Source organism: Pholcus phalangioides, unplaced genomic scaffold, assembly GCF_987345545.1.
Source record: "Pholcus phalangioides strain wild (caught in Gottingen) unplaced genomic scaffold, Ppha-v1.0 ptg000027l_1, whole genome shotgun sequence".
Taxonomy (NCBI): Eukaryota; Metazoa; Arthropoda; class Arachnida; order Araneae; family Pholcidae; genus Pholcus; species Pholcus phalangioides.
This window is the reverse complement of record NW_028301617.1, coordinates 5295021-5316036: the sequence shown is the minus strand read 5'-3', so window position 1 is coordinate 5316036 and position 21016 is coordinate 5295021. Positions and strand designations below refer to the sequence as shown.

The following is a 21016-nucleotide window of genomic DNA, read 5'->3' as shown; positions in this document are numbered from 1 at the left end:
ATGCGTATTATCAACACTAAAAACCATAAATTTTAGGTTGACAGACACAAAGAGACGCATTGAGCGGGTTACGGACATTTCAAAGTGAAGACTTGCGTGAGAATTTATTGCACTTTTCTGAGAAATCAGCAGACGCAGTGAGTCTCAAATAAACGGATTTAAATTGCTTTAAATGTGGTCATACGCCATTTTAGAATTTTTTTTTCAAATTTCCACAACATTGTTCTTGCAGGATAGGAAAATTGCATTGAAATTATTTGGGATGTTGCAGGCCAGTAGTAGGCGCCTATCGACTTTTCGTACTAATGAATGTCTGATCAACTTATAAAAATTGAGATTATATATATCTCAACAAGGCCTTGACTTGACCACAGTGTCAAGGGAAGCTGTTTAGAGCGCATGGACGCTAGTGTTCATGTTCGGATGGAATCAAGAACTTTCGGAAGATGATGTAGATTTTATAGTTGATTTTTTTTCCTCCGTATATTATGATCCGTCCATTGAAGAACATTGATTATGTGTGAATTTATATGTGCAATCTATGTGTAATATTTTTATTTATTATCCTGAAGATATCTAATAAAATTTCCAGACATACCCATCCTCCGGGAACGCTTCGATATCTCAGTGTGATGGGAAGTGGGGTGTGTTTGGGTCTTCAAAGGTCGAAGGCCAGCAGCAGGCTTAAGTAGTAGGTCAGTTAATTAATAGGAAGCATTGCAGTATCGATTAAAAAACTTTAAAGGTGTAGTGTCAATCTTAGAGGAAGTCCCAATACATTATCTGCTTGGACTGCTTATAAAAACCAATTAGCAAACCAAATGACGTTAAGACCGTCTTAAATATGTTTAAAATTACGTTTTTGCTGTTAAATTGAAAGGAATGGCATACAGTGTCGTCTTAACGCATGGGCCTCATAACAACAAAGGGGCCTCAGAAAAATGAGTAGTTGTTTAATTTTTCGAGAATTTGCGAAGCAGGGCCTCAAAAAAATCACTTGACTATGGGGCCCATGATGCTCTTAAGACGGCCCTGATGACATATGAACACTTGTTATTGAAACAACAGTAATTTTATGCAATTACAGTTTCTTGAGTTAAACAGCAATGTAGTTTGAAAAAATTAAATTTCGCGGGTATTTTTTCTCATGTATGATTTGGTCTCTTGGAATTCGTTATAACTGAATTCGACTTTATTTGTTTTCAGCAGAGGCAATGAATTGGCATCCCCTCAAAATTCATAAAAAAATACCCCAGAGCAATCATTCTTTATTCTATTTTTATAAATATATTCCCCAACAGATCATTCAGTGCCGGCTGAAGATAGCTTTGTGCTAAACTAGATGGCTATCCGTCTGTAATTGCATGAAAACGATGGGTTTTTTTTTTACAAGCTTTCATTTTTCACCCATCTACTTCTTGGATTGCATTTACTACCAGCACTCAAAAGAATGTCAATGAATGGTCAATAAATCTTTGTCTGTTTTCTTTATGGCAGCCCTCTTTGAATGAAAAGTCTTTGAACACACACAATTTTCTGTCTTTACAGTCACTCCATTTTGCTTAAACCTCTTCTATAGTTTGTGTCAGGGCCTACTGTCACCCCCAAGTCGTAAAACCACCGAGATTACAAGAACAGCTTATTTTATTTTCTTCCTCATGTTAATGTTACTTGAATAGGGGAAAATTTGCGGCGAAGAAATGCTATATATATGCTATTCTATGCATTTTGTTTGCAATTAAATTTTTTTAGTCAGAGTGACTAAAAAAATTTATTTCATAAACTTCTTCGTGGCCCCCGTGTCAGTAGCCGTGGCTCCCCTTTCGCGAGATTTTCATCCGTGGCCCCCCTGGAATATCCTAGGGCCCACCTGGGGCCATATGGCCCCCGGTTGAGAACCACTAGTCTAGGGCGTTCACCCGGAAAGTGAAAGTACGTGGGTTCGATTCCCCGCAAAGGCAGTTAAATTTTCTCTCTCTTCCTAAATATATCTTTACCTCAGCCAGTTGTTAAAAACCTTCGAAAAATTTCTGTGTCTTCATCATCTTTTAGGGGTTTTTTTCTCTATTGGTACGTAAAATATTTGGCTTTCTAAGTCATTATCACCTTTCGAACTCCTTTTCCGGGCAGAACGTACGCTGCTGTCCCAAGGGTTGTAGATGTTGATGATCATGCTCATTTCTGACTCGCTCTCATTCGGTGGAGGAGACGCTGCATTTGTACTAGTCTCGCGCATCTGTTATAAAAGGAATCGCGAATAAGAGCGCATCAAAATTTTCTATTCTTTAGGACAAACCCTGACCAGATTCTCAACGTTGTGTAGAACTTACTAGTTCTTTGATAAAGCTGTCAAGCTTGTTTTACCATCTCTTTTGTATGTTGTTTTCTGAAACAAATAATTATTGAATTTTCCTATTAGTACAAAGTTCTATTAAATAGTCCATGTATATATATACATATGTTTGTGTTTTCAGGTACCTTGCTAGTGGTAAAAGCAAGAAATCACTGTCTATCGAGTATGCGATGGGCTCCTCGACTATTAGTTATGTCATTGAGCATACGTGCAAGCATTTGTGGTCATGTCTGCAGCCCCTTTATATGGCAGAAAAGACGGAAAGTGACTGGTTGACCATTGCGGAACAGTTTTTGGAACGCACGTGTTTTCCAAACTGCATCGGTGCTATCGCTGGAAAGCACATAATAATTGAAAGACCGCGCAACCCTGGCTCAAAACTTTCCAAGTATGAAAAATATGCCTCATTGAGACTGATAGGCATCTCAGATGCCGATTATTGTTTCTCGGTGATTGACGTCGGTGCTTACGGTTCCGAAAGCGATTCGAGCGTTTTGGCGCATTGCAAGAGGCTGCAAAACGATCGACTGCATTTTCCGGCGGCGGCGAAAATACCAAACTATGACGAGGGCATCCCATTGCCATTCGTTTTGATAGGGGATGAAAGCTTTCCCCTTTCGAAACATTCCATGAGACCATATCCTAAAAAAAATGCATCCACACTGCAAAAGATATATAACTGCAGGCTATCCTACGCTAGGCGAACAGTGGAACGAGCACTTGGCATTTTATCAAACAAATGGCAAATTCTTCAAAGGCCGTTGAATGTCAAACCCGCGATGTGCGAACATATAATTAAGGCGTGCTGCATATTGCACAATTACGTCAGGAAAAATGACAGAGAAGAAGTAAGAGACGAAGAGCTGGCAGTGCACTTCGAAAGTGATCCCCCGCTTCGCCACCGTCCTACCCTGCAGGATATGCAAATAAGGACCTCATTCAGTGAGTACTTCACCTCCCCTGTCGGTGCAGTAAGCTGGCAGTATGACGACATTGAAGCCTGAAATATAGGCGATTGCGTGTATATATGATGGTGTGCATATGGACCATATTGTTATACATCGAAATGTCAGAGGAATATCAGGTATCATCATAACTACGATATAGAATGATCTCGTCCTTATATGGTGCAAATTATTTAATAGTTAATCGATTATGATTTCAATTAGCATCAGGATGGCAAATTTATAAATACCAGAAAATTCACAATTTTACCAATTTTCACGAATTTGAATAACTAATTAATTAATTAATTATGATTTCAATCAGCATCAAGATCGTTGTGATTGATAAATGACAATCTCCCAAATTTATGAAAAATTAGAAAAATCGCCGTTTTACTAATTTTAACGAATTTGAATGACTAAAAAGGTAAAAACTTCACTTTTGCAATCCATAAATTTCATTAATATTGTAATTTTGATTCATATTTTAATAAATGTTGCGTTACTTGAAATTTATACGATTTTCACAATATCACGCATTGGAAGTGACGGCACTTCGCTTAAGCCGTCATAATTTTTCGGTAACGTGAGGTGACGAGTTATCGAGGTTTCACTGTATTTGAATAAAAGTTATGGGGAATTTTGAATTTAAAAAGTATATATATACAGTGGAACTTCGGATAACGAGATTTATTCGTTCCGCCAACGTGCTCGTTATCCGCAACCCTCGTATATCGAATCAAACTTCGCCATAAGAAATAATGGAAACTCGGATAATTCGTTTCACAATCATCCATTCACATAAGAAATGACTAACAAAAACGGCATTCGATCAGTTGTACAACACGATAAGAATGTGATAATAACGCCATAAATAAACCTACAAGAAATACGAAAATGTTTGCAAATTGACTTATTCTAAACGACGAGAGAGAGAGAGAGCAAACATATTCTTTTTATGTGACATTGGAAAAACTATCCGATGGCACTTGCTTTTTGCCTCCTCTTTAGGGCCCTTTCACACGGAGCGGATGCGGGTCCGGAAGAAGTTCTAACAATTGGTGTATAATGGAGCCTTCCTCTCTCTCTCTCAGACGATGCGGAATGCGCCCGCACCTTTCGAAGTGTTCATGCGGGTCCGCGTGTGTCAAAACCTTAGTGCGGGCTCCGCACATGCAGGTTTTGTACATTGGGTTATTCGGAGCTATTCACGGGTCCGGGCGGGATTCGCCTGCATCTTTGGCTACTTTTTTTAAGATGATTTTGCACGGAATTATTTTTTTCTTCTTTTTAATTTGCCATAAATGCCCTTAAAAATACCATATGAGGGTCCCTGTTCATTAATATAATGCACCCACGCGCGTCTATCCCTCCGTTTCCTTCTGAGATGGAGATAACACCAACTTTAGCTGCCTTTTGTCCATACTTTACAATTTTATACAATAAAACCTGCCAACAACGGCCAAAATTATAAGCCGTTCTGTTCACTACGAATATTTAATTGACTAGATACTTTAATAACTTTTAAATTTAATTTAGAAATTTTAATTTTTTTTCTTTTTAAATTTTTAAAATTGTTAAAAAATATATAAATATTTTTAAAATTATTTTAAATATTTATTTTTTTTAATCTTTTAAAACTAAATACTTTTATTAAACAACGTTATCCACGTACGGCGTTCACTCAGACCGGATTAAGACGTTTGAAGGCCCCCCCGAGCACTTGAATAGTTTTGGTGTCCCTTTCCCCACCCCCGATACCTATGCGTATATTTTACTCGATATTGACTATAATATCGATATGACTAATACAAACTAAAAAAAAAAAAGTGCAATTTTATATTTCAGAAGTAACTAAAAGATGGGATTTCATTCTAAAAGGTTTATGAAAGTTATTTTATAAAACTTGAAAAAAAGAAACTAATAAATTTATCGATTACATTCGAGCAAATACAACCGATCAGCTTATTGGTTGCATTGGGTTGTACGAGAGAGAATACTTGAGTTCGTGATAAAAAAAAAATCCGCTAGATATTGATGAATTTGTGAGATTTTTTACATTTAAATGAAAATTTTTAATCACTTTAGGGATAATTTTATCATATCCACTCGATTTTTTTTTTCATTATTTCTTTAATTACATCCTTTAAAAATAATCAGAATAAAACATGGAATTAATTGCTTTATTATTACTTGTTTCCTCGAAATTTATGATTATGAAATCCACATTGAATCCTTCGGAAATTTCAGAAGCACATTGTCTTGTGAAGTTCAACTTCGTAATATACGAAAACTTTTTGCCACAAATATCACACTCGTATGGATTTTCTCCAGTGTGGATCCACTTATGCAAATATAACTTACGGTACGAGGAGAACCTGGTGCCGAAAATACCACACGCATACGGCTTTTCTCCAGTGTGGATACGATAATGAATATCTAAACTTGCGCGCAGTTTGTATTTTTTGTTGCAAATGCCGCATTCAAATGGCTTTTCTCCAAGATGTATTTTATTGTGCCTCTTCAACACAGACATGAGTTGAAATATATCTCCACAAACATCACACTCGTATTTGCAGCTCTTTCTCTTGCGAGGCATTTTCATGCTCGTATCAACAAAAAATATTCGCAGATTGAATGTCACAATCTAATTTCTTAAGCGCGTTACTGAACAAGCTTATTTCTTTTATTATAATGTGGGTTACAGTGTCAAAAGCTTTTGTAGAACAAAGATTCAACACACATTGTCGTTCGTTGCTAACATTGATTCTTGTACGAATTCGTAAGGTTTGAGATCGGCAAAAGCCTCCACCGCACTCACGTGACTTTCGTATGGTATGCTTTCGACTTGTTCTTCAACTGCAAGCATCATATCACTGTTTACCAGAGTGAAGCTGAAGAACAAGAAGGCGACGGAAATCTTTGCACCGACATTCATATGATGATCTCTCTCTTGTATTTGCGCAGATGAGACACATCCGCTGAAATCTTGAACCTTTTGATGGTCTCCCTCCAACAAATGCGATTTCTAATTTAGATTGTTATAGTGCTTAAAAGCCTGCAGAGAGAAGGAAAAGTCATCATAAATTCTTCCCTGAAAAAAAGTGCTTTTTTGGTGGAAACATTTATTTATCATCAACATTAATTAATCATTTGAAACATTATATTAATCTTCATCTCAACCCTTTACGCAGAAAATTCTTTCAAAAGAAAGTACATATACCTACGTGATTTTTTTGCTCTCTAAAGAAAATCTCTCGATATTGTAAAGCCGTGACAAAATAACGATAAATTAACTGTAACAAAATATTCCCATAATGAGGTGCAGCGACAAAAATTTCCATAAGATTTAGTGACAGAATATTCCCACAATGAAAGATTATATATATGCGAAAATATTCCCATAGTGTGTTAGAAGCTATGGTGAAATTCCGAAATATCCCCATTTTATTGTCCACCTTTCATTTTTTGTTTACATTGCGTTTTCATTGTTCACATTTCGTTTTGGTTTGCATTGCGTTTTTGTTTGCATTGCGTTTTTATTGCCTACATGAACAAAATGATGTCCAAAGAGAATGAAAAGTATCTAATACAACTATATATCGTTCTCTCCACAGATAATTTTTTTATATGTTGGTTTATGTGCTGATTGGATATCTTATCCTGAAAATAAATTGTCAGAAAAGGGATTGTGTACCCCTATTGAATGTGTGCTTCTCCCAAGCTGACCAAAAATCAGGGGGCAAAATATATTTCGATAAAAAAATTAAAATATCGAAAGAAAAGTACCCTTTACATGCTACATTAACCAATTCCTGTTGATTTAAATGCTTTTTGAAGGGTGTTGACTCAAAATCTCTCGGTAAAAAAATTTTTGTGCTCCCCCCCCCCCCCGAAAGGTCGATCCTGCCCACGTCATACCGTTCTTTCATGAAGATCTGGACACCGTAAGGGGGAAGGGGGGGGGGGTGTTTATTACGCAGCCGTCGTGTTAGCAATTTCAAACGTGTTTGAAGTTTGCGGAGCATTGTCGTTAACGATCTTCATTATGCTATTCGCTCTGTTTGGCGTTAGATAACTGGGATTGGAAAGCTTTCGTTGAGGTCGCGTTACGAAAATAAACATGGCCGCTCGAGCGTACATTTTTCGACTAATACGAGAGCAACGGAGACAGATTAGTAGAATTGAAAAATTCATTATTAATGTATCAAGTTTGTTTATTTATTTATTCAAGTTCATTAATTATCATAATTCAGAGACATCATCATTATTGTTGGTAGGGGGTCATTCAAGTATTACGTCAGCATCGATGGGGGGGGGGGTTGGTTTGGATGATGCTTACGTCATCAACCAACCTTTATGAAAATATGAAATATTCTTAATGGCATTTCATTCGGTGCGCCAAAAACGGGGGAAAAATCTTTCGATAGTTATTCGGCACCTGAACTAACATTCTAACTATTGATAAGTCCCGTACAGAGCCACTTTAATGATCTCTAAATGTTTCACAGATCCTTCAAGTGCTCTGGAAATGTTTCCAGGCCGCTCCACGCGTCACTCAAGTGATTCGAAATTATACCGCGGATCACTTAAGTAATCTGGGAATGTTTCACGGGTAATTTGAGCGATGTAGAACCACACTGGGCCACTTCAGTGACCTGAAAATGTGCCACTGGCCACTTAAATGCTCTAGAATTGTGCCATGGGTCATTTAAGCGATCTTTAAATCTGCCGCTTAGTTCATTTTTACAAAATTAGGTTTGAGGAGGCAAGCCACATCAGATAACCTTCAGGGCCACATTTGGTCCGCGGGTCAAGGGTTTACCGTATACGGCTTAAAGTATGGATCGCAATGAATTTCTTATTCTTAAACAGAAATTTTGATTTCTTAGCCTTCAAATAGCATTGAAATTAACAGAAATCGATTATAATAACATAGAAAGGTAAATACTTTCGAAATTTTAATTTTTATATAAAAATGTTTTTACATTAAAAAAATTTTTTTCTTTTTTCGTCTGGGCGGGTGGAGGCGCACGAGCCCCCTGTGGCCCCCCTCCCTCGTACGTTTCTGATCCCACCAATATGAGTTAGGAGGTAGGGGCAGTGATGGCGAAATTTTGTGAACAAGTGGGGGAAGGGGTTAGAGTTTTGCTGACGGGGGGGGGGGTCAAAAATGGCTAAAAATTTGCTTACGTAATACTTGAACGGCCCCTAATAAAAATGTTATCTAATTACACATACTATACTGACTGAAAAAATCATTCACGGTGAAATCTCGCAAAATATTCGATACTCACACGATTATATATATATAAACTCCTCTACATTTTTTTTTTTTTTTCAAATCTTGCTCGGAAATGCCTTTATTCCAATGTTATACTTATCTCAATCTAACGATATTATTTTCAACCGCGATATATTTTTAAGGCATTTTAAAATCGCTGCAATATTTTTTACACCTCGGTCAAAATCGTCTTTAATATATTTTTAACCTTAGGGGCCGCGGAAAAAGTGCGGCTGAGTAAAAAAAATATCCGTTTTGTTTTTTTAGATGCCTTTTGCGTAAGATAGATGGTACTCACTCATACGTTGCAAATACATTGATACTTCGGCTAACGAAGATAATTCGTACCGGAATCACGTTCGTTAACCGAAAATTTCGTAACCCAAGGCGGCGTGATACAGAAAATCTGTACGTATATCTTGTGCAATCACCAACGAAATAGCGATTGGGGGCGGGCAGGCATTTTACCACAACTCAACAATCTACAATCATCCCACAAACAAACTTGTTAGAAAAATAGAGGAAATAATATTTAAATAAACTAAATATATCTATACATACGTCAACTATACGTCATTTTGGGAACTTCACGTTAAAAAATTTCTTTGGAAAAAAAATCACGATCATCCAGGGATGACCGAGCACGCTGCTACGTTCATAATCCCTAGATGATGGAAGTACGCTGAAGGTTAACCACTTCACGTACAATGGTTTGACATTAAATTTCAATTATCTCTAACGAAACGGCGATAAATCTGGTAACCTTGTCCTAAAAGTTTCCCAAAGTGAGCAATATTGGCCCTTGGGGGCGATGTAATGGTCCGGGAGGGTGATAGAAGCAACGGATATAGCATGGGATGCTATGGAACATTAAGTTAGTTATGAGAAACTACGTCCTAATATAATCGTACGTTAGAAAAAAGTAGAAGGGGGTTGAAGAAAAAATATAGAAGGGAAAGAATAATAGTCTTTTTTAGAGTTCTCTTTCGCTTTTACATGTATAGAAAAATATATTATAATATAATGTATGAATTACCATATGAATTTCTACCAAATTCATATGGTAGAAAAATACATTATAAAGAGGGAAAGAAAAAGCAACTTTCGTAGATAACAGGGCTGCTATTTACCTCGCGATGATGGAGAGGAAATAATACACAGAGGATTTATTTGAATTCATTCCGCTAGCCGTTCATTTTCGCCAGCCGTTTTGAAAATTAATAGAACATCTCACTGTTTAAACCAAATAGTCTAGACTAACGGTTCTGAACCGTTTTGACTCGCGGAGCCCTTTTTAATGGCTGAGCCCGGTGTGTGGGCATATTTTTTATTTATTCGTCAAAGATACTGATTTATTTTTACGATTTAGAAATATTTATAATATTTGTTTTTCAAATTTACTGTTTTTATTTTCCTCGAGCGGCCCCAAGGGCTCCGCGGAGCACCGATTGAGAATCGCTAGTCTAGACTATTTCCTTGTGCGAGTTTCATCTCTTTCTCAGTCATCTGGCGAAATGAAAAACAGTCCAAATGATTTTTTTTTTTTAATGTAGCTTACAAAAATTAGCCACAACACATACAAACGGGCACAAAAAATATAAACGCACGTGCTGCACATACACAGCAATTCAGCTGCTGAGAAAATTATCTGATTGGTTCATCGCTTTCGTCCCAGAGTTTTTCATAAAATTGATAACGGAAAGCCGACAGGTTTGATGAGAAAAATCGCTTTTTTTAACGACATTCGTTGAGGTTTGCGTATGGTAGAGCTCGTTGAGACTGTTAAGCGCGTAACGTCACCCAGAATCGCGCTCTTGAAAAATTTTACAATAAACTTCTCACATTTATGTGTTTCTTTTTTGAGTAACTTTTTATGCTCGTTTAAGTCGGGAGAAGTTTTCCTCCGCAAAACCCGAATTTGTATTGTTTTTCACTTGTATACTACCACGTGTGACTGTTAAAAGCAGACCTTAAAGCAAATCTCGCACTCGTCGTTCATATATCTGTTTAAACCAATTCCACAACTGATATGAGAGTAAATGCACGATACAGGATATTCAATAATTTTCTCGTAATTTTGTAAGAAATACTTTATTCAAAAAGGCACAATTCATTGCAATCCAATCAGCATTTTGTTTTTCGTAGAACACATTACAATTATAGCACAGTACACACAAGTTATTACTGTTTCATCAATAATATTACTAATTTGGAAGTCCTTGGTGGAGGAAGTTCCACAAGTTGATACATATATAACGACTTTACCTATAAAAGATATATCTGCAACCGTTAATTTTAGAAGTACTGTATATTTTCAATTACAAATGACGTAAAGTTTCTTAAAATGCTGCAATTTTTTGAAAGGGTTGCGTAAGTAAAAAAATAAAATAGCTTTTTTTCTACGAACCCCGTGGCCTAAAACTTACAATTAGTAAGATATAGAATCCGCCCCAAAAAAAGTCACATACATAAAACATCATATTTCTATACGCAATATACAGGGTGGGCAAAAAGTCAGTAGAAACTTTAAAAATTCATAAAAAAACCGGAAAAATAACCGAAATAAAAACGGTAGTAGACGTTTTAACCTCTTACCGGCCGAATTACTGAATTGATTTCCTAAATTCTTTTGTTATTTCCCGTTCCGATCCTTTAGTATAGAGATATCAACCATAAAATTAATAAAAAAAAATTTCCAGCCTGCATGTTTTTTGTGCTTGTCTATGCCCATACAAACATTAAAATAGACAATTAAATTTATTCTCCCTTGAAAATAGGCGATTTTAAAAAAATTACATTTAATGGCATAAGTGATGAAACGAATAAAAATTTTTATTTGTGAATCAACTTTGGAATTTCACTCGTTCAGGAAAAAAAAAAAATGCATGTGCTTTCATGTAAGAAAATTATCTTTCTAATTAATAAAACTAATGTTCCCAATAAAGAACATTGGCTATAAAAAGATTAACAAATCTTAGCTGGACGATTGTCGAACATCTGTAACTCTGTGTTCACTACTGAAAGAATGTTCTCCAAATTAAAAAAAAAAAAGCTTGTTCACCTTTAAAGACAAAGAAGCGTTGTAGAGAAGGAATATGAAAAATTGACCTTTTAAGAAAATTTGTATAGGGACTGGAAAGCACAGCAGACAGACTTCCATCTTTGGAGAAAAGTATCGCTACACCTTCCACACAAACAAAACTCGCCAGTGTTTTCTCAGTGGAAAGCAAACAATTATTTTCTCAAAACTCATAAAGAATATTTCAGTTTCCTTTATGATGTGCAAAAGAATTAAACTGCAATACATGACCACAATAATTTGGTTTTCATTAAACATGTGGAAAAATTTGCAATTTTTTTAAAATAAAAAAAAAAGTAATTTTGTGCACCTCAAATGCGTTATATTGCAGAAAATAAACATTAATTGATTAAGAAAAACTCGAGTAATCAATTTTCATGACTAAACTCTCTTGGATAACTAAAATTTGGTTTTCTCTGCATGAATGTATCAATAGGGGACAGGAATCGGCACGGTCATGGCTTACTCCTTTAACGAATCACTCCGCTTACGAGGTCATATTTTTGGTATCCCAAGAGTGACTTATTAACAAGGTTTGACTGTATTTCAAATGGAAAAAAAGTTATACAAATCATTTTGTAAATGTCTCTTCTGTCGATAGACATAGATCCAGGAAACATTGACGGTTCCAACTTCAAACCACTGGATTCCACAAAATGTGCAAATGGAAAGGTAATTTTGTTGCAAAACTACTTTACAGGAAAGGCACTGAAAGGTGAAACTATTTATTTTCTCTCTCTCAGCCACAATGTTTTATTACATATGTACACATAAATGTCTTTTCAGCAGTGTGAATTGTTTTGCGATTTCACGATATAAACAATGTAAAACATTCTACCGCAACCTCCACACTCGCACTGTTTTTCATGTGAATAAATTTATTCCTGAATTTTCAAGTAAGATGACAGCAAGAACCTTTTTGTCAAAGATCATCCTCAATTTATTTTTCTCTGGTGTGGGACACCAAGTGTCTTTTCAAACCTCTGAAAACTGAAAAACCTTTACCACACATTTTACACTCGTGCGGTTTTTCTCCAGAGTGCACAATTTTATGACTACACAAACCTTTCGAACAAGAAAATCTTTTACCACAAACTTCACATTCATAAGGCATTTCTCCGGTATGAACTCTTCTATGATCCGTTAACCCAGAGCCATTAAAATATCTCTTACCACATATCTCACACACATAAGGTCTTTCTCCGGTATGGGTATTTATGTGGATCTTTAAATAAGATTTTTGCAAAAACTTTTTACCGCAAATCGTGCAGTCAAATGGTTTTTCCCCAGTGTGAATTTGTTTGTGATATTTCAAGTGAGATGACTGCAAAAACCTCTTTCCGCAAAAATCACACGCATATGGTTTTTCACCAGTGTGAATTCGTTTGTGATATTTCAATTCAGTTGATTGTGAATATCTTTTGCCACAACATTCACACTCATATGGCTTTTCACCTGTGTGGATTCTTGCGTGTCTCTCCAAGTGATGTTTTAGTAAAAACCGTTGATTGCATCTTTTGCATTCATATGGCTTTTCACCAGTGTGAATTTGTTTGTGATATTTCAATTCAGTTGATTGTGAATATCTTTTGCCACAACATTCACACTCATATGGCTTTTCACCTGTGTGGACTCTTTCGTGTCTCTCCAAGTGATGTTTTAGTAAAAACCGTCGACTGCATATTTTGCATTCATACCGCTTTTCACCAGTGTGAATCTGTTTGTGCACTTCCAAGTGCACAACTTTTTTACCACAAATCTCACAGGAATATTTCTTTTCTCCAGAAGGAGCTAATCTGTGTTTCCTTAGCTCATTGCTTGTGCAATCGTTTTCGTCACAAAGATCACGGTTATGTTTCTTCTCCCCAGTGAAAAAACTCTCTTGGTTGACCAGTGCAAGGGTACTCGGAAGCTTTTCACCAGAAAAACCATAGTCATTTGGTTCTTTCTTGACACAAATTTTCCTTTCAGCATCTGAGGGGGAACTCTCTTCACTGGACATCTCCTCAATGTGGATTAATTCGTATTAATCGATTACTGTGTTTTCAGTGAGTAAAATTTAATAATTTTGGATAACTACTGCTGCGAGTGTTGACATTCATTCAGCAACATTGATAAAAATCTGCAAAATAAGAGGTTAAAAAAATAAGAGTTTCACTTTTTTTTTCTTACAAAAATTTTCACTAGAATTATATCAATACCTTACCAGAAATTCTTGTTCTATCTCGAAATTGTTCCGAGCAGCTTCTTGCAGCACTCCTCCTAATTTATACAGCAGCATGCCATTTCCAATGAATATGGATGCGATGAACGAAATTGACAAAAACGAAAGAATTGTTATTAATGCACGCCTTCATTTTTTTAGCATATTCATAAAAAAAAAAGACATTTTAAGGTGTCAGAGCTGCCAAGACAGACAAAAAAAGGACTCTGGAATGCACTGTCTATGTATGCATGCACCCTCTGGAATAAGGGGCGAAAAGAACCATCCACATTTTGTGAGACAGAAAAGCTAAAGAATAAATGATCTCAAATCAGCAACTAAAAATGACATTCTAGTACAATGCTATTTTTCAGACAAAAATTCTGTAGAATTTCAATTTAATTTAAGAGAGTATAACAGATCGGATGATGGTATGGAAATGCTGGAAAAATATTGGTTCATCAAATGGTTGCAAAAGGATTGAAGCACCAGGTGTTATCTATTTATGTATACACCCCCCCCCCCCCCCGTATGGCAAATCACATTCGCCGGGCCGAAGTAAGTAACTCATATGTTCATATGTATGTATATGTTATGGTAAAGGACAAGCTTTAAAATTCATGAAAATTATAAAATTGGCATTTTCAGTGATTTTTGCGAATTTGAATGACTAATTAGTTAGTTATCTTAATTAGCATCAGGATCGTTGTGATTAATAAATTACAAGCTTTGAAAATTAGAAAATTCGCAATTTTAGTAATTTTCATGAAAGTTACTAAACGTCAGCTTTTACCAACTCGCCTTTACCAACTTCGGGCTTTTACCGTAACATATACACACAGCACATCAAAATGAGTTTCAATAAAAAAAATTTTGAATTAAGGCAGACGCGGTTTTCTTAATATTTTTTTACTGCAAATGCATGATTATCATTCGACATTTAATAAATGGCTGAAATAACCAAGGATCAACAATTCTCTAATGGAATATTCTTCTACAATCAATGTATCAGGATGGGAGAGGGATTTTCAACTACTGGTCCCGCTGGCCACTGCAGTGTTTCTCTTAGTGGTCCGATCGTTTAATCAGTGATCTCGGACCACCAATGATTTTGAACGCAGATATTGTGTTACTCTTTCACTTCAATATCATTGGAGGTGAACGAAAGAAAAATGAAATTTAAAAATTTCGTGATTTAAATCAATAATTTTTTTTAAATAATCAAGTGATTTTAATCACGATTTCAGCATACCCTGTGAGAAACCACACAAGGCATCAAGAGGCTAACTTTTTTTTCTGAACTTTCGATGCTGGAATTATTTTTTTCACTAATTCTAAATTTTCATAGGTGATGAAATTACTTCTTTCAATTATTTTTTCTTATTTTCAATTCATCAATTCTAAATTTTCATCAGGTTTTGTTTCTTGCATTCATTTAAAGGTATTTTCAGTTCGGAATTTTCATTAATTTTTGTGTCAATTTACATTCAATTGTGTTATTTTTATTTTTGTGTAGATATTTTTCAGCGTTGCTGTATATCTCCCCCTCTCGCACACACACCTCTGTTGTAGAACCAACTGTGCTGTTGTAAAGGATTGGGGGGAAAAAAAAGATTCCACATTCCAGACAGGTGGGGACTTGCATAGCCTACATGATTTCTGAAAAACCAGTTGATAAAAGAAACTCCATAAATAACAGATAATATTGGATACATATAGAGATGTAAAATTCTCGAGAATAATCTTTAGAATATTCTAGGACATTCAGGGATATATGCGAGAATATTCTCTGGAAGGACTACTATTATAAATAACTTGAGAATATTCTTATTGAAAATGATAAGCATTATTCTCAAGTTATTTATAATAGTCCTTCCGGAGAATATCCTCGACTATTCTCCTCATTGAGAATATTCCTTAGTTATTTATAAGAGATGTAAAATTCTTGAGAATAATCTTTCGGAGAATATTCTGCGGTAGGACTACTATTATATATACATAACTCAAGAATATTCTTATAAGTTCTTGATGAGAATATTCTCCTGTTATTTATAATATAGTTACATATAATATCCTTGAGAATATTCTCTGGAAGGACAACTTTCATAAGTTACTGGGAAATATTCTTATAGAAAATAATAAGAATTATTCTGAAGTTATTAATAATAGTCCTTCCAGACAATATTTTCGAATATTCTCCTTGATGAGAGTATTCTTCAGTTATCGAAATCTTTCCAGACAGTATTATCAAGAATATATGTAATAACATGTATTATAATAAATAATCTCAATAAATAACTTGAGAATAATTATTATTTTTGATAAGAATATTCTCTAGTAATTTATAATAGTAGTCCTTTGAGAGAATATTCTCAATTTGAGAGAATAGTCAGAATATTCTAATATTCTCAAGAATATTTTCTGTCCCCGTCTCTCTTCCCGTCAAGAAGATGGGTATATTGAAGTTTGTAGACCACACAATATTAAAGTTTGAAAGCAAGAAAATGAAACCAACACATGGCTGTGAATTGCATAACTTTTAAAGAAATGTGAGTGATAGAGAATTTAAGTGTGTGAATTGAAGAAAACAACAGTTCTGTATCTTGGAAGGTGATTATATAAGAATAGCTTCCTTTATCAATCAACTTTGATTTAATTTCTTTTATGTGTTGCGAGCTTATTTCTGAAAATGTATCTAATTTTAAAATAATTTTTTAAGGTTTTAATCTAATAGTTTCTAAAATATTTATAACCAAACTTTTAAAACTTCTCATTATGACCTGGAGAATATTCTGGGGTGATTATACAAAATATTGTTTTGTTGTAAATGTTTCAGGCAATGAAAACTGATTTATATTTCACAATATAAACAAAATTAGTAAAAAAATTTAAATTATTTAAAAGAAAACTGCATATTCTCGATTATTCTCCAATTTTTACATCCAGGAGAATATTCTCACCTCTCTAATTTATAATAGTAGGTCCTTCCAGAGAGAGAATATTCTGACCCCCCCCCCCTTCCCGTCAAGACAGGGAATATTGAAGTTTGTTGCCCACAATATTTAAGTTTAAAAGCAACATGGGGCTGAATTGCATAACTTACAAAGAAATATGAACAGGGTTTAAGCTACGGTCGTAGAATGCGAAAAAAGGAGTAGCCACTTTCACAAAAATGCATACAGGAGGTACGCAACGAGTAGACATCCAACCATCAATTATTACATTAGGGGTCATTCAAGTATTACGTCAACATCGGGGGGGGGGGGTTTGAAGGTTGCTTACGTCATCAACCACCCTTTTTGAAGATATGAAATATTCTAAGCTGCTGACTAAATATTGCTGACAAGGGGTGGAGGGGGTCAGTGTTTTGCTGACTTTTGTTGACAAGAGGGTGGGGGGGGGGGCTCAAAAATGGCTAAAAATCTGCTGACGTAATACTTGAATGGCCCCTTAGCATCGTAGCATTTTGCTAAAGCTTTTCCCCCCCTTTCTGCTTTTTTGCGAAAGGAATTTTTTATCCAGCTTAAACCCTAAATATGAGTGATACAGAATTTAAGTGTATGTACATTGAAGAAAACAACAGTTCGGTATCTTCTTAGAATGAAGGTGATTATAGAAGAATAGCTTCCTTTGTGAATCAACTCTGAGTTTTATGTTTTGCTTTGCACTAATTTCTGAAAAATAATTTAAAATAACTTTTTAAGGTTTTAATCTAAAGGTTTCTAAAATCTTTATAACCAAACTTTCTTAAAACCTCTCGTCATGACCAGGAGAATATTTTAAGAATATTCTCGAACTGAAAGCTGTCATTGAGGAGTGATTATACCAAAAATTGCTTTGTTGTAAATGTTTAAGGCAATGAAAACTGATTTATATTTTAATATAAACAAAACTAGTAAAACAAATTTCATTATTTAAAAGGAAAAGGAATATTCTCGATTATTCTCCAATTTTTACATCCAGGAGAATATTCACTCGTTTCTCTGAGAATATTCTCACTTCACATCTCTAGATACATGTCTATCAAGCAGAACGATGAGTGGGGTGTCACATGTTAGACTAAGAGTTAAAAGACTGGCGAGTTGAATGCTGCCTAAGAAAGACACCATGCTGACTGTCGCAACAAATCATGGGGGTGATATCAGTAGCTGAAGCTGGACAACCTACCGGTGAATCCTTGAAACAAAAGGGATGGCAACAAAGAATTAATAGCAGTTGCTGATTCATTGAAGTCAGATGAAAGAATACAGAATTTGATAAAAACATTTACCTTGTATCATACTCAAGAGGATTATCTCCATTTAAATAGCCACAACAAAATTAAATTCCAAGAATAAAAAAACTGAAATGTCAAAAGCTATTTCTACGCAATCTGCAGATTGTTTCATACAATGGGCAAAACGAACCACCCATGCCTGTAGAAGCGACTTCAAAAACACCTCTATCTCTAAAATTTTTATGCCGTGGAGTGATTTAGCTTCATGAGGAAAGAACAAAAGACATTGAATTCCTCAAGAACATTCTCTTCAAAAACAATGCCCAAAGTATAACGAATAAATACAATACACATGTCGAGAAGTTTGACCAGAGATGAAATCAGCAACCTCTACAAAATACCAACCTCTGATTGGCACGATCCCTTCTCATCCTGATACGATGACATCACCAGTAGAAGTCAAACAGCTTATTGTGCTAGCAGATCAGGATTTTATCGTATTTATATGCGGACAACAGTTGCATAACATATCACTTGGCCATCAAAATCTTGGACCAGAAAAGTTTGCCAACAGTCTTGGAGGTATGCACTTGTCACTGAGTTTCATTGGTAGTGTTGATTCATCAATGGCTTATAGGAATTGTCTGGTGTGTTTGCAGGAGTCCCGAAGATGCTGAAAGGAAAAAAAAAAAAAGTTTCCTCAAAATATGAGAGCTATAAGAATGGTTGCAGAAGAAGTCTTACTGAGTGTGTATTTGATATTTCACCAGCCAAACAACTGCAACAATATATGTCATACGTGGAAGCTGAACGAGAAGGAAATTGGCAACTACATATTGAAGTTGTTAGTAAAATGTACTTTTTTGTAGCAGGTCATTAAAACTATGCACAGTACGGATGGATGATGATTTTTGCTTGGCTAAGATACAAGAAATCAATTGGCTTTCTGGATATTACGTCGAGGTAAACTTGGAAAAAAGTGTAGTTTTTCTCCACTGGAAATCGAACTTGAAATCAAACATGGGAATTGATCAAGAAGTCCTGGGGAAAAATGACACTTCTTTCGAGTTCATCTTTGCATAAGATCCAAAAAGCCTATTGATTTTATGCGCAGTATGTCTATTTTATCTAAGAGCAATGGAAAAAATACCTGTCAGTGTAATGAAGAACTTTCTGAATAGAGATCACGTTATGCCTGGCACCTGGAATCTAATTTGGAGTGGCATGTAGATTGAAACCACATTTGAGCACTTTGGGCCACGATCTTAAAGGTATTATCGGGATAACTTTAAAGCCAGAAACTCTGAAGGCATGAGCAGTAAGCTTTCATATTTTCACTTATCCTGGAGGAAGGTCTTGCCACTGTGGTGGCTGAGTGATCAAAGTGATGGACTTGCATTGCGAGGACCCAGGTGTTCGAACCCCATCGGTGCCACAGTGGTGGTTGGCTGAAGTTGGTTATCTGCTGTTCCCAACTTTTAGGGGTGAATACAAGCTGATCTCCCCATTAAAAAGTCTCGCCACAGAGAGCAACAGGCCTACAATATTATAATTATCCATTCATTACACTTCACGCTTTATGAGTTGCGCGAAAAAACTCATAGTTTAAAAAATTGATTGCGAATGGCAGCACTGCACATATAACAAGCATTACACAGAAACAAACTTCACGGAAGGTTCACTATACATACACCACTACTACTATTAAACCAGACATGCACCTCGTTTATATTCCACTGCGGAACCTCTAACGAACTGGTAGGTGTTGAAATGTGTGTGTACGTATAGTGAACCTTCCGTGAAGTTTGTTTCTGTGTAATGCTTGTTATGTGTAGTGCTGCCGTCTACAATCAATTTTTTTAAACCACTATACATACACCTACATTCCAACATGTACCAATTCAAGAAAACAGTTATTTTCCAGATATCTTGCTGAGGTGAACTCGGAAAGAAAAGTCATCACAGCTCCGCCGGGACTCGAACCCAGGCCATCTTGCATACCGGGCAAGCATGCTATCATCTATACCACTGGAGACATGACCCTGCCTTCCTTATATCATGCACTGTGGCGTGAAATAAGGAAGGTATGTAACGAATTAACGTATTGGTATGTACCAATTATACCAATTTGTTAGAGGTTCTACAGAGGAATGTGGGTGACGGGAGGGTAGTAGTAACCAATCACTGCCATGCTAATGCTTCCTGTGTTACTAAGAGAGTAGGGATTGTAATTACGCAACCCGGGCTCCCGTGATCAGAAGCAGTCGGCCAATCACGCCCGACGTAAAGAGCTGGAGTGAGGCGTGTTGTGCCCCATAGGAGGGCAGTCATTTCAACTTTTCCAGGAGGGGGGGGAAAGAATATGTACTCAATGTATTTATAATTTTATTTATATATATTTGTATACATACCATTTTTATTGTATTTTCAAAAGCCGGAGGGGGGGGGGGGCAACTCCCTCAAATGACGGGCCTGAAAGCAGTCATGCTGCTTTTCCTACTGGCGAGTGGGCGTCGCGTCGCGCTGGGCGATTCACGTTGCACGCGGCGCAGGAAACCTGCTCCTAGGAAAGCCTGGTTTAAAATGTATAGAAACCAATTGCGACCGAAGCTAAATGCCGAGAAACGTGAATGTCGTTATAAGTGAGCGACGCGTAAACGAGGTTCTACTATAAATACGTATGAAGACGCTCAAAATGACATCAGCAATGAGGAGAGACACCTGGTAACCGATTTGAAAGGAATTTTAGCACCCCCAAATTGATCAAAAAACAAATATATACATATATTTCACTTACCTCGAAATGTAATGGCGAATATGGCTTGCCTCGAAATGGATGAAGTTGGCGACTTTTCTACCGGCAACAAATCTTTTATGCGATGGATGATGAATTCAATGCACTTATGTGGGTTGGAAAGCTGAAGGTAACATAAACAT

General features: G+C 36.1%; 1 protein-coding gene across 5 annotated transcripts; it reads right to left on the bottom strand.

Annotated features, from left to right (window-relative positions):
* Positions 1-6243: 6243 nt before the first annotated feature.
* On the bottom strand, positions 6244-21016 carry LOC149068235 (uncharacterized). 5 transcript variants are annotated; one of them, XM_089251481.1, is made up of 4 exons: positions 20877-21016; positions 18485-18752; positions 13867-14172; positions 10584-13782 (listed from the first exon to the last, which is right to left on the bottom strand). In XM_089251481.1, exon 4 carries the CDS (start codon positions 13660-13662, stop codon positions 12601-12603), a length of 1062 nt encoding a protein of 353 aa, XP_089107607.1. In that variant the 5' UTR covers positions 13663-13782; positions 13867-14172; positions 18485-18752; positions 20877-21016; the 3' UTR covers positions 10584-12600. The 5 variants fall into 5 exon arrangements, 4 of the variants coding, with proteins under 4 accessions (XP_089107607.1, XP_089107608.1, XP_089107609.1 ...); XR_016195173.1 differs by lacking the exons at positions 10584-13782; positions 13867-14172 and adding an exon at positions 6244-6355; XM_089251482.1 differs by having other exon boundaries at positions 10584-14172.

Bases quoted from the DNA above. Each gene is read 5' to 3' on its own strand.
- LOC149068235 (XM_089251482.1), bottom strand. From the start codon at position 13,662: ATGTCCAGTGAAGAGAGTTCCCCCTCAGATGCTGAAAGGAAAATTTGT.